Raw genomic sequence first — 13,844 nt, forward strand, 5'->3', positions numbered from 1 at the left:
CTGAGTAAATTGTTGATATAACTCAACCTTGAGAAAACAGCTGCTGCCTGGTACCAAGGGGCTGATGCTAAACTTCACGACACTAGCAAAACAAACTTAATAGCAGGGAGAAGCAAACAATGTTAATTCATGCTGGGGGGATGCTCTTAACCTTTTGTAACATCTTTAACCATCAATAAACTGAAGTTGAACCATCAGTACACAACACTAAACCTCAGTCACAGCAGCAAACAATTCACATGATTCCAGGGTGGAATAAAACAAAGGCAAAAAGAGATAAAGCCTCAATCCATGGGGTTTTGCCTCTCCCGAAAATGCCGCTGCATATAGTGTCCAATCCGGTGCGCCGTCTGCTTCAAATTACTTAATTGATATTGTTAACCAGTAGCTGTTCTACCCGACACCGGGGTTGAAATTTCTCAGTGGAAGAGTAGGGAGGCCATCTCCAACCAACCACAGTATAAGTGTTAGTTATATTGTATTTACATATTGAAATGTATTAAATAAGTCCCAGATTGTAGCTTTAAAGTATGATATTAGATAGCAGCAAAGAAAGAAATGCAACAAAAACACAATGCTGCACGGGTAAGATTTTCCTAGAGAAAAATGTATAAAAAATTGTATAAAGTATGAAAATAATCACTTTCAAGATATCTGCAGCTACAAGTCAACTAGTCTATTAAACGGTGCAGCTCATGCAAGTCGAAACATAAATATTATTATTATTATATTATTTAATATCATACTTTTATTTTAAACTTTTGTGAAAAGACATCAGTCGCTAATCCTCCTCAGTGCTCAAAGTTCTTTACTTCCCCGAAGCTGTGTAACAGTGGCTGTATAGGAGCATAACTTTAGTGGAAAATAAAGTACCTTCCCCTAAAAAAAACACTGGCCATTAGAATTCAATGAAGCACACTTCCACCTAGTGAAGTTGAGTGAACTATTTATGTTCCTGTTTTGATACTGTACAATGATTTCCTAATTATCTCGGCCAGAACCGAAGGCTGGGAGACGGAGATTGTGTTTTTGCCCCTGTCTGTGTGTCTGTATGGCTGCATGTGAAACGACTTGACATCAGAAACTACCGTGAAACAAGGAAAGTTGGGCCACCGAGACATTTGGGGCCCACCCGAGCAGATCTCTTCATATAAGAACTGTGTTCCAAAAAGAATAAAACCACCCCAGTGATTTCCCTCATATGGATGAAGCATCAACTGATGGTGAAAAAGTACAAGTTTATCCATGTAAGGTCTTGTATAAAACACAATCCTGTTTACTATTTCCGAAGGATATTGCAGTAAGTGGTTGTAGAGGGTATGCACGTCCACTGGGACCCGCCCCCCTAATCTAGACTGAGTGGCAAAACATTGAGCAGCATGGAGCATTGGAGTTTGGAAGTGCTAGTTGCAAATCACTCAACGGCCCTGCATACCACCTGTTTCTAATTTGCACATAATGCAGGAAGCAGCAGGATGTTGTGTTGTAGAAAACGAGTGCTTCCAAACTCTGACACTTGGAAAAATAATCACCTGCACAGAATTTCTTGACAGAAAGTAACTCATAACATGCCTATGGTGGATTTTTATGAAACAAAAACTTTGCAGATAGAAAGAGGATAATTCAAGCTTTCAGTACTGCTGCAATGTTGGTGAGTTAACTTTGTTTAATACAATCGGATAGGACTTTTCTTTTTGGATGTATGGGCTGTCAATGGCAGAAATTAGTGTTTTGCCACTCAGCAGGTGTTCCCACATAACTTCCAGCAACAGTGATGTCACGCGCATACCCTCTATAGGGCATACTGTAGCAGTGGGCATGGTTTTCTGGTGCCACTAAAAATCGTCCATTCGTTTTTCCTATGGATATTTTCCTCAATATTTATATAAATTATTTTAAGCCTAGAATAATCCAGGATCCTGGTGAATCATGACCATAAAACCTTTGATTTATTATATGATATATTACATTTAGTTAAACTTTGTTTAGCTGTTTAGCTGTTGTAGTGGAGTAAAAGTACAATATTTGCCTGAAATGTAGTGGAGTAGAAGTAAAAGTACTTAAAATTGGAAAATACTTCAAAATTTTACTTAAAGGGATATTCCACTTTCAAAAAAACTTTTTTGTCATTTTATCGTCTAATCAGGCTTTTGGGAACACCCAGGACAGTTTTTGAATTTCTTCATTCCCCCCCTTCCAGGACCTTCCTATACAAACCCATTATAACTTCAAACTCCATTTTAACCATGATAGATTCAATTAAAACACCTGTCCTTTTTTGATGTAATTATTTTTGGATTCTTTCTTAAAATCATTATGAATCTCCTCTCCGAGGTTTGAAACTGTAGCTCCTATGGTTTACGAGAGAAAAATACTTGAATGTGAGTTTTTGCAATTCCCATTATAAGTCAATGGGGAAAATTAATTCACTAATAAATGAATATCAATTAAACTATAGAACCTTTCTCTTAGCAAGTTACTAGCACACGATTCCCGAGTAAGCCGGTCGATTTGACATATGGCGCGAGTGTGTGGTGCAAAAACTGTGGGAGGAGTAGCGTGCCAAACTTTGAGGCTACAGACACGGACGGACGGACGGACGGACGGAGACCCACACACACGGCCACGTATAGGGAGCTTGTGTTCCACACAGCTCCAAAAATGATGCAATGATTAGTAATGTTATAGATTGATTGCCAAGTATTAAATCAATGGACGACTACCGGCTCCGCCCCCTCCAAAAGCTGCCTCCGCCACTATCACAGCGCGCCGCTATTGGCTTCATTCACTTCAATGGGAAATACGGCGGATTGTACACACATTTTACACATTAAATATTAATTCCGTTTTGGACCCAGAGCTTCAAAATCTCTTCCAATCCATCAACAAGGCCTGGATCTGCATTGGAAAAAATATTTAGACCTTTACACTTTTAAAACAATACGACATAGGAATATATAAGGTCGCAGCAGAGGAATAAGGAACATGTCCATGGTTGCTGGACCACAGAAAGCTGTTTCAAACCAATTTAAATATGAATGGACTGTATTGGCCTAAACGACAATAACCCATGACTACAAACACCTTATTTGTTATGTTAAATAGCAACTGATATGTAATGTACGTCTGTGAATGTCTGAATGAACAGGGGTAGCGACGCGAAGTGTTGTATTTCAACTCTGCTTTCGACTGCAGGCTGTGGTATAGGGGCGTCACAAGGGGGGGAAAAGTGGGACTGACTTACCAGGGCCCACGGTGGAAGGGCCTTAATTATTTTAGACTTTATCGATTGAAAAATAGCAGATATACAAGCTCATAGCGCGGCACTGAGTGCCACGCTGCGAGCTTGTAGATTTGCTATTTTTGAAATCCCACGATGAAGAACATTCATGTGGGCCCACAGCGAATCCTTGTACCCAGGGCCCAGAATTTGATGCGACACCCTCTCCCTCTGCGGCTCGGCAGCTAAACTTGTCAGGAATCGCGAACATTTCACGCCAGAGATATCAAATGTTATAGATAAGATTTATAAGCAATCGGCATGATAAGAAACATGTAGCCTACATTTGAAGCAGTTTATTCTGGTTGGTTGTTTGTGTAATGGAGAGTAATAGCCTCTAAACTAATCAGTGAAAAGTGAAAACGGCTCTGTATAGGTCCAGCAGACAGGCGATTTCCTCATTCTGCTGTTGCGTCCTTATATATTCCTTTGTCGTATTGTTTTAAAAGTTTAAAGGTCTACATATTTTTCCAATGCATATCCAGGCCTTTGTTGACGGATTGGACGAGATTTCGAAGCTCTGGGTCCAAAACGGAATTAATATTTAATGTGTAAAATCCGCTGTATATCCATTCAAGTGAATGGTGCGGCTGTGATTCTCGTCGGAGGTCTCGGCGGAGAGGTGGGGGCGGAGCTCCCGGTAGTCATGAATTGCCTGTTAGAATTTCTAAGAATAAATTGACCTAATGGTGTTTGTCTTTAGAGCAGGCAGCCTAAGTGTTTACCACTTAGGCCAGAGTTACCGTTATCGTCAAAAGCTAGACAGGAACTATGGCATGAGACTGAATGCACAGCTGTCTCTAAGCCAGTACTTCATAGAGTGCGAAACCTCTCTGTCAGCCTTATAATAATAAAACTGCACTCTGTCGAGGTGTCAACTTGCGCCATCTGCACAAGTATGGCCTACTTGTGCGCCAGGAGAGTGCTCCATGAGGTGCGCTCACCACTGATCGCCAGTGGTGAGCGCACCTCATGGAGCACTCTCCTGGCGACATCACCACTGGCATCACCAGGAATGCTGGTCCCTCATTGGTTGTTAATGATGACGTTACCAGAAATGCTGATCCCTGATTGGGCTACGGGCTTAACCACCCACAGCTACCTACCAACCTACCTACCTACCTACATACGCAGCCGAACGTAGTAGGCCTACTTACGCGTTCTGCTGGCGCAAGTAATTAAGAAATTGTAATCATAACGCACGTTACATTTGAATCAAATCAAAGTGCTATGGCTGTATGACACACACAAGAACCACCAGCAAATTAGATTGAAAGAAAATGTGTCTTTCCCCCTACAGTTTAAACCTTTGTGAATGTTTGAAATGTGTCCATTTGAGAATAAGATTACGTTAAAAAGGTATTTTATATTTCAAATACAGAAAATACTTGACCTGAAAGTATTTTGATACAAATTACATCCAATTTTTCCCATCCCAGCCAAATACAAATTACAAAATACCAAAAAGTATTTCAAATACGTATTTCAAATACATGTATTTCAAATACTGCCCATCTCTCTCGCATCACTGGTTTAGGGGTAGGCGCTACCGCTATGATGCCTCTGATTAATGAGCGGAATTTTTTTAGCACAAACCCGTTTCCATATTCACAGATTTTCTGTAGACTCAAACTACAAAGCAGATGGATCCCAGGCTAGTTGGGTGGGAGATTTCTGTGAGGCTGAGCTACAATTCTGCCTTCATAAGTAATGACTCCGTAGCTCTTTGAAGAAGATAGAAGTTTGAGAGAGTGTCTGTGTTTGTGTGCACATATAAAGCTGCATGCTGTCCCCACTGGAGCCACATGGCCTAACTGGTTGAATGCCTGCCTAGATGGCTTAGAGGCTGGTTGGCTGCTCAGCCGACTGGCTGGCTCATCATACGTGGGACCCTCGACTGAAATTATATGGGATCACAAGGTATGGTCACGCATATGGGCATGATGCAGACCCACAAATCTTTCAACCAAATGGCTAAACTGCAGGGGTAGACAGAGAACATGGCAAATTATTCAGGAAGGCAAGGGAGAGAGTAATAGGGATTATGGGTCATTGTAAAAATTCAATACAAATGAAGATAATGGATGCAAGCAGGTTTAGACAGGGTTTACAATGTTTCTATTGCAAAGTACACATTCTTCAATGAAGGACAACCAGATATAATTCCCTGCAGCTGAAAGCATAATTATCATATCTCAGGCAGTGTCCCTTGGAAAGTTTCAATGCTATTTGCCAATATTATCACTTAGAAACACCCAAAATCACTGTTCCTTGGGAATTCTCAGTCTACGAAGCAGACAATGCAGTTTGACCTTTCACGCAGAGAACAGGTCAAGGTTTTATAGCATCACACTGACAGGAGCGAGATACCATGGACAGGAAGAGAGGTAATAGTTGGGAGGCAAAACCTACAGCAAGTCAAAAGTGGTTTGCAATCCCTTGTGCTTGACGAAAGATTGACAGGCCAGCTGGAAATGAGATTCCATCCGGCCGTGTCCTTCTCTGTCTCCTTCATATGCATGCAGATTCAAATCCACTTAGCTGCAGTCGTGATTCAATCATCTCCAAGCCGCTACAAGCGTCACACGTCTAGAGTCACAAGTGTGAGCACCAAATACATATTCATGAGGATGCTATAGCAAGGTATGCAAACATAACAAGCAAGAAAGATGAGGGGTGATTTAAATGTGTTAGTATGGTCTTCTACCAGCATACAGGTACACTAGTTCTGGTGTGTATTTGTCAATCTTATGGGTCACTAACTGAAAATGGTTATCATAATAATGGTTTTAGATAATAAACTCATGATGCCGTCTACAAAATGGTAAGCTACCTACATGCATTGCATGAATTGCAGCATTATTTCTCAACTATAGGCATATACCATAGTACTATAGGCACCTGTTTAACTATTTATACTGTCCCTTTCCTTGACTACAATGCAGCTTTCTCAGTGGCTCACACCTGCATGGATTTAGCTGATATACTGTGTACATAATGCCCTGGAAAAAATGTATATATTCCCATAAGTAACTCTTACGTCCTCCTCATTAGCCTAGTAGTGAGCAACTTGAGATATGTAGACCTCATGTGAATAAGAATGTGATTAACATCCAAATCAGCATGAAATTCCACTGAACATTACGCAGGCGAAAGATGGGAGCCAGAGGAACAAGATACCAATAGACACCCTGCAGAGACACAGAGAGAGGGAGGAATGTGTGTGTATAGTGTGCATGTGTGCGTGCGTGCGAGAGAGAGAGAGAGAGAGAGAGAGAGAGAGAGAGAGAGAGAGAGAGAGAGAGAGAGAGAGAGAGAGAGAGAGAGAGAGAGAGAGAGCAGATGGGCAGATGGATAGGGGAGACTCACCAGGCCTTGGAGATAGGGCATGTGTGAGGAAGGTATGGTGTCAAAGGAGGGGGTAGAGGTGAATGAAATGGATGTGAGATAGGGTGGGAGAATGAAGAAAAGGAGGAGGAGGAGGTTTATGGGCTTAGAGAATGGAGTATGAAAGTAGAGTGACCGGAAAGGACCAGACAAACACTGAGGTAGAGGAGAGGGAGATTTAAAGGGGAGAAAAAAAGTTGAAAGAAGAGAACGGAAGAGAAAGGAACAGAACAGATGACGAGTGAATGGGAGAGGAGAGCTAATACAGCAGACAAGGGAGTAGATAAAAAATGAAGGAGATATAAAGACAGATTGGCGACAAGTGAATATAAGAGTAAGAGGTGGACAAGTGAAGGTCTACAGACAGAGAGAACCATGAGTGAAGCAGATAAAGAGAAACTGAGAGAGAGAGAGAGAGAGAGAGAGAGAGAGAGAGAGAGAGAGACGTCACATACGTAAGTATAGTTCATTTAGATAACTCCCTGCTGCACTCAGCTCTGCTTCAACACAGATACCTCGGCTCCTCCATTAGTTCAAGTAATTCCCTTCACCATCTGCCGAGATGTCAAATGCACCTCTGGAGTTGTAGAAAAGGTCCAGAGCTTTGGGGGAAGTAATGTTGATTTGGAAAAATATGAGATTAATTTGCTTAATTGAGGCACCTAATGTTTTCATAACTCAGCGGCGGAAGTCCTGAAGGAAATCATAAGGGGTAGGTGTGATTAACACCTTCCTCTCTGAAGAATAAACAGATTGTCTATATTTTCACGGCTGGTGGATCTGTCTACTGAATCACGAGCCAGTTCATCTACAGCTGACATGTTAATAACTAGATTGAATGGTGCATTCCATTCGCTGTGTGCATAATATAGAAAGGACAAAAGAACACATCAGGTAACAGAGAAAAGATGAGTATGTTTTCCTTACCTTCATATGCTATCTTAAATCCATGAGCGCTTACTGCAAAGTCACTGGTAAGCCTCAGTGAAAAGATCGGGCCAGAACTGGTAACAGGCGATGGAATTGTAAATCCAGTTAACCTGTCAAGGAAAAGAATTAAGGTCATGAATATGTGTTTGAACAGCCAACCCATCACCGCTCCTCTTTTCCCATCATAATCTCACAGGCTGGGCAAATGCTTACATTCCCAAAGACAAACTCACATTCATAAAACAATTGCACTTTTCAACACAGTAAGAGAGTACACGTCCAACATGAGATTCTCCTGGGTTGTCCTCACACCCCAAGGAATCAATATTGACAATCAAGGCGATTTGTTGAAAGGTTTAGATGCTATATGCACAGGGGAGACACAAATATGCAGTATACTTATAGCCTGAGTCCAATTTGTTAGAAATCATAGCCATAGTAATTCATATTAGGTTTTCAAAATGTATGCCGAGTACTAATCATAAGAGCATCCATTTTCTGTAGATGTCCATTCTTAAAATGGAATCATAGTGTTTAGTTGGTGCACCGCAGCTCTGCATTAAATCCGAGAATTGCTCTGAGAATTGTGATGCAATTTGTCCACCAATAACATACTCAATACTCTACAATCAACATCCAAGTCAGCACCTTCCCTATTGTTGGAGGGTTGTTGATGTTTGGCAGCTGCATTGTAACAGACCGCTTCATTGCTCCCTTTCAAATTAGGTGCGGATCCAAACAGATCCATTTGCTTTCACGACGTCGTAAACAAGATGTGTTGCGGACCATTCTTCAGCTGCGGTTGCCGATGTTCTATCGACCTTTCGAGACCCACAAGCCCGGGTCTGTAACAGTTAGGGAGAGCAGAACTTGCACATGGGATAAAATGTCTTGTTCTCAATTGCCTTCTTGTTTTCTATTGCCTGTTTTGTTGCCGTTTGTCTTGTTGTGACTACATCTCTGCTTGACAATAAGCCACGTGAATGATGTCTATAGCATGCCTCATGTAAAATAAAGAAACTCCCCCTGTGACAGCAAAGCAAGAGGGTGCTGTATTTACAACTTCAATAGAGTTTCCAATTACAGCACAGTGAACTGTGCTGCCCCAAGCAGTAAATAATTATTCTCTGTTGCAGGTACTGCACAGTATGCCAAGATACAACCAGCAGTCAATTCCTATTAGATGTATTTTTGGACGCATCTTATATGGAAAAGGGACTTCAGAACCGTGACCGTGTTTGGAGTATTTCACACAGGTACACACAGTAGTGCACACACAACATGCTATAAGTATAATCATGAAAGCATGTGAAGCTTTGATCAGATTTTGGTACTGATTAAGGCCCCGCAAGTCAACTGTTACAAGCAAGTCAAGACTCATTCAGTAACTCACTTCCGTTTTCTCATTCAGCCTGCTATTCCTAATGGCCCAGCAGATGTCGCTATTTCACCTTCTACCAGTCACAATACATTATAATCTCAATATAAGTCAATGAGGTTTTTGGAGAACGTACTTTACACTTGATTTTATTACCTTAGTAAACCTTTTCATAAACTATTGTTTTTAATCGCTACCTTAAATTTTTTTTTTTAAACATTATGATTATGATATGCGTTTAGTAAATTATTAAATTAAATTATGATGAAGTAGAAGAGTATGTTTCTGGTTCTACCGAGTGAAGGCCCACCCTCGCTGCGGTTGCAGCCAATAGCAGTCGTTTCTTGTAGCATTTCGGACAGGATATAGAAAGATGGCAGAGCTGCTTCGAAATGGGTCTGTAGAAAGCAATGGCGTAACTTTGCCATTCTTTTTTACGGTCTATGGTCTACATTTACTGTATCCTCTTGCAGTGTTAAGATGAGGAGCACTGTTAAGATGAGGAGCACATGTGAATCCAAGCACTGCTATTCATTTAACTAGCCATCTCCATCTCTTGTCTTTCTCTTTTGTGGTTGCTTGCATCAACAGCGAACAGCAAGGCCAACTCGCTTTCTATAACAGTGCAGCCTATCTCCCAGCACTGTTCTAACAGGCAAGGGGGTAGGGGCTACAAAGAGCTGTCTCCATGTGGGACTTATACATTTTTCAATGAATTATAGTTTGATGTCACGCTGTGTTGTCTTTAGAACTGCCCTCCATACCTCAAGTTGGAGGGTGTGGGGGATCCACAGGGAACTAATTATTGGCTGAGCCGAACCGAAAAGAATAGAACATTCAGTGGCATACACGCAGAGAGAGGAGGTCAATATGACCCACCAAGATTGCACACTATGATGCCAAACAGCACTGTGATGTGATGGCAGTGGGGTGCATAGGGCTTCGATTGGACACCATAGGATGATTTTTGTCCACTAAACTGTAAAGGCTGAGTTAATTTTAGAGCATACAGCAGCAGGACACAGGAAAGGCAGAGAATAGCAAGCAGAGAAGGAGGGCAGACTGCTATTTAAAAATGCATCGCCACAATCAAATGATTCAAACATGAAACCTGATAAACCTAAGCCATTTTTTTTATGAGGCAATGTGATGTTTTTTGATGGCAAACAATTCGGTGGATAAAACAGGATTAGCAAAAAATTAAGAATGTGTCACAGGGATTCATGACATCAGAAATCTCAGAAATGTATGGGCATAAAAGTTTTTTTTTTCTTTTTCTGGGAATAACCATATATGGACTTTTTATTTAATTTGATCCTTTATTAATAATAATGTATCCATATACATAAAATATGTTATGCCCATATATGGAGATGGGCATAAAAAACGTACGTTAGTAATGCCAAGCAGGGCCTTGGTGAGTTAGGCCTTGGTTTGATGCCTGTGGATCTCCATATATGGGCCATATATGGTACCCTAACATTCTCATTTTCAACCTGGAATTTATGACATCAGAAATCTCCATCTTTTACCTCCCATAAAAGGTTTTTTTCTTTTTCTGGGAATGACCATATATGGACTTTTATACCCTGAGAAATCTCATGGCTTGTCTGACTGTCAGTACAGGAAGTGATGTCACGTGACATCCTTTTTATGCCCATATATGAGTCATTCTGTACCACATCACTGTGACTCACTGACATCACTTCCTGTACAGAAGACAGACAGACAGTCAGACAAGCTACGAGGTTTTTCAGGGTATAATGCGACCTTCGGTCGCAATGATTTGGCAAAAAAGTGTCGGGCGACGTGCGATGCGACAAAAGAATATGTATTTTGCACGATAAAATACGTATGCAACAGGGCTATGGTTGGTTGCACAAATCACCGGTCAGTGACCAGTTCAGCTTCATGCCAGAAACATAAATTTGGCTCAAGTCATTATTACTGGGGCTGCGACATACTGTACTGCACAGTATGTCGCACATCTCGCCCACAACGTGTCTAGTGGATACCCAAGCTTGTACAAGTTCCTGCCCCCCCCCCCCGAGCCCCCTGTGATTGGCTGAACCGGAGGTAGGGAGCGCTCCATTGTAGTCACTTGGACCGCGCAGAGGAGGTGAATAGAATGCGTTTATCGTGGGCTTGCCCACGGCCTGGGCATAAATATAACGATTGCATTCACCACGGCTTCGTAACTCGCGCTGGCCCGCTCTTCGCGGGCACTCGCGCCTGCGGCGCTCGGGCGCGAAGAGCAGGACCAAGGTCCGCTGGCCTTCGCGCCGCTTGCAATGTCGTGGACAATAACTGAATGTCGTGGACAATAACTGTGACATCTAACCATAAAACGAGTGCTCCCTTCCTAAACACGCTTGGTAATCTGCTAGACGCGCCCACAACAGACTGAACAAGCATACGTCCATTCCCACTGCCCATGAGCAATGACACCCATTCTGAACAATATTTCTCCTCATGGTTCTTCCTGCTAGACACACAATGGGACTAATCAACTGTGTGTCAAGGTACTCTTTTGGGTTGCATTGCAGCAACCCGGCACACAGGGAAGGGCTAGAATGTTGGAGGCATGGCGTGTAGCCATCATCCTTCATTTGCTTTTAGCGAGTCTCTGCAAAATATACTGTAAATAGTTTTGTGACTACTCAATGTAACTGAAAGCCAAGTTAACGGATATTGAGTTTAACTGGCCTTGGGCACTATGTTTTATCAAAAATAAGTAGGCTACATTTTTCGTTTTAAAATGACCTTACAGACTTAAGTGTTTGCCAAACAATAAACAGACCAAGGGATCCACGTCAGCTGACATCCACTGTCGCCTGTTGCCAGGGCAACAGGTGTAAGAGGTGAACCACTAGAAAATGACATAGAAATAAATAAATAAAACACTGCTTCCTCCTCAGAGAGACACAAGAAAAAGAAGGAGAAAAAAAACAGTTTCAAACTAAATCACACTTCTAATTGAGCTTCTGAGTACTCTGAAGAGGACATCTTTAATGTTAGATTAGACCCTATAGTGATGGGGCAAGTTCACGCTGGACCATTTCATTTTCACATTAAATGGTTCTTGAAGTATGAATTAAAGAAGGAAAAAGCAGAGCACTTCCATGCATCACAGTCAGGAAATGCATATACGATTAGAAAATATGCCCCATTTCTTAAATGGATAGGTAATTAAGTGTAGCATAATATTTCTGAACCTAGAAATCTCTTTTCCCCCACTCTCCACTCAAGGGGACTTGGCTATTATAAGAATTTTCTGCGAGCTCATTGTAACAACACTCAGTAGTTTATCTGTCAAATGTTTCTAACTAGTGCAGTTGTGAATTGAAAGAAAATGTGCATGCGTGCGTGCGCGCGCGCGTGTGCGCGTGCGTGCGTGCGTGTATATATATATATATATAGTATGTATATAGTGTATACACACTAGAGAGAGAGAGAGAGAGAGAGAGAGAGAGAGAGAGAGAGAGAGAGAGAGAGAGAGAGAGAGAGAGAGAGAGAGAGATTAATACCCGTCCATTCGTCTTTTCTCCAGCTTATCCAACCGAGAGCAGGCTCTTGGTTCTAGGTGAGGGATGATGCTGCCTGCCTTCGGTTTCATAATACGATTCTACCAGGCCATCAACTGTTCTCTGTACCGAGTTTCGTCCATGTGTGTTCCTTAAAGGAGTTCACTATTGATTACTCACGCCATGGAAACTTGAGTTCATCAATATCTTTTGGTATTTGTGGCATTCCTAAGACAAAAATTTGATTATAGTAAATTTAGCCCAATTGATTCCGGATGGGGACCCAAATGCATTCGGGTCCCCATCCGGAATCAATGGGGGTAATTGTATTGTAATCAAATTATTGTCTTAGGAATGCGACAAAACACAAGAAATATGGCACGAGTAATCAATAGAAAAAAAGTCATTTTGGGGGTGAACTACTCCAAGATGTCGGACCATGCAGTTCACTGTGCAGAGCTACTGTTAAACAGCGATGATTGGTCAGCTGCAGAGTACTAGGGAATATATGGCAGCTGACCAATCAGCTCAAGCTTATCACACTCTTTGACCTTTTATCACTCCCCTCATCCAGGTCAAATAAAGGCTGGTTATGTGATATACTGTATGCAAGTTTACTGGGAACGCATTATTACCCGTTATTTTGTTCTTTAACTATTGAAAAATAGCAGATATACAAGCTCACACTGCTATTTTTGGAAAAATCTCGAAAGTTTCTTGAAATATTTCAAATCCTTTATGTTTCTATGTTAGTGGTGCTCAAACTTTTTCATGTCAAGGACCCCCAAAATGATATGTATTTGGCCACGGACCCCCATCTAAAAATAGTTAGTTTCAATAGCTTAAGTATAAAATAATTAAGGCCCCTCCACCTTGGGCCCTTGTAACTCAGTCCCACTTTTCCCCCCCTTGTGACGCCCCTGCTTGTACATCATGTCCAGAGGGTGTACTTGTACATCCAACTGCCTCACGCTACAGAAACAGGAGAGAGGCTCCTGCCCTATGGGCCACATGGTTCGGGAACCGTTGGTTCCCAAGGCTATTTACTATGTGATATACAGTATATAGTGCCTCCCCTTCAATTGCCTTGGAGAGGTTGTCTGCCCAGCCAACTGGAACCCTCATGTAAGACCCCTAAAAGACCTAAAAGACCAAACATGAAGTATAATGGCTGCACCGGGTCAAAGCATGTATTCCCCTAGAGAACAAGCTGCTGCTGCAAAAAAACTAAACTGAACAGTGGGAGTATTTTAGACAGAAACAACAATGAGGTTCTCTGTAAACTCTGCAAATTGGAACTGGCTTATCACAGCAGTACAACTTCTATGCACACTTGAAGCGAAAT

The 13,844-nt window shown here is 41.8% G+C and overlaps 1 protein-coding gene across 1 annotated transcript in view; it reads right to left on the bottom strand.

Moving 5' to 3' along the window:
- The window catches only part of LOC308309097 (CUB and sushi domain-containing protein 3-like), a gene marked incomplete at both ends in the record, with an annotated part of 377,797 nt that overhangs the window by 320,075 nt on the left and 43,878 nt on the right, over positions 1-13,844 (bottom strand). The window contains one exon of the mRNA XM_080754567.1: positions 7,595-7,707. Coding sequence (XP_080610693.1) covers positions 7,595-7,707 — 113 coding nt within the window. The remainder of the gene's footprint in view (positions 1-7,594; positions 7,708-13,844) is intronic.

Source organism: Nannobrachium achirus (assembly GCF_963921795.1).
Source record: "Nannobrachium achirus genome assembly, chromosome: 2".
In the NCBI taxonomy this organism is placed as follows: domain Eukaryota; kingdom Metazoa; phylum Chordata; class Actinopteri; order Myctophiformes; family Myctophidae; genus Nannobrachium; species Nannobrachium achirus.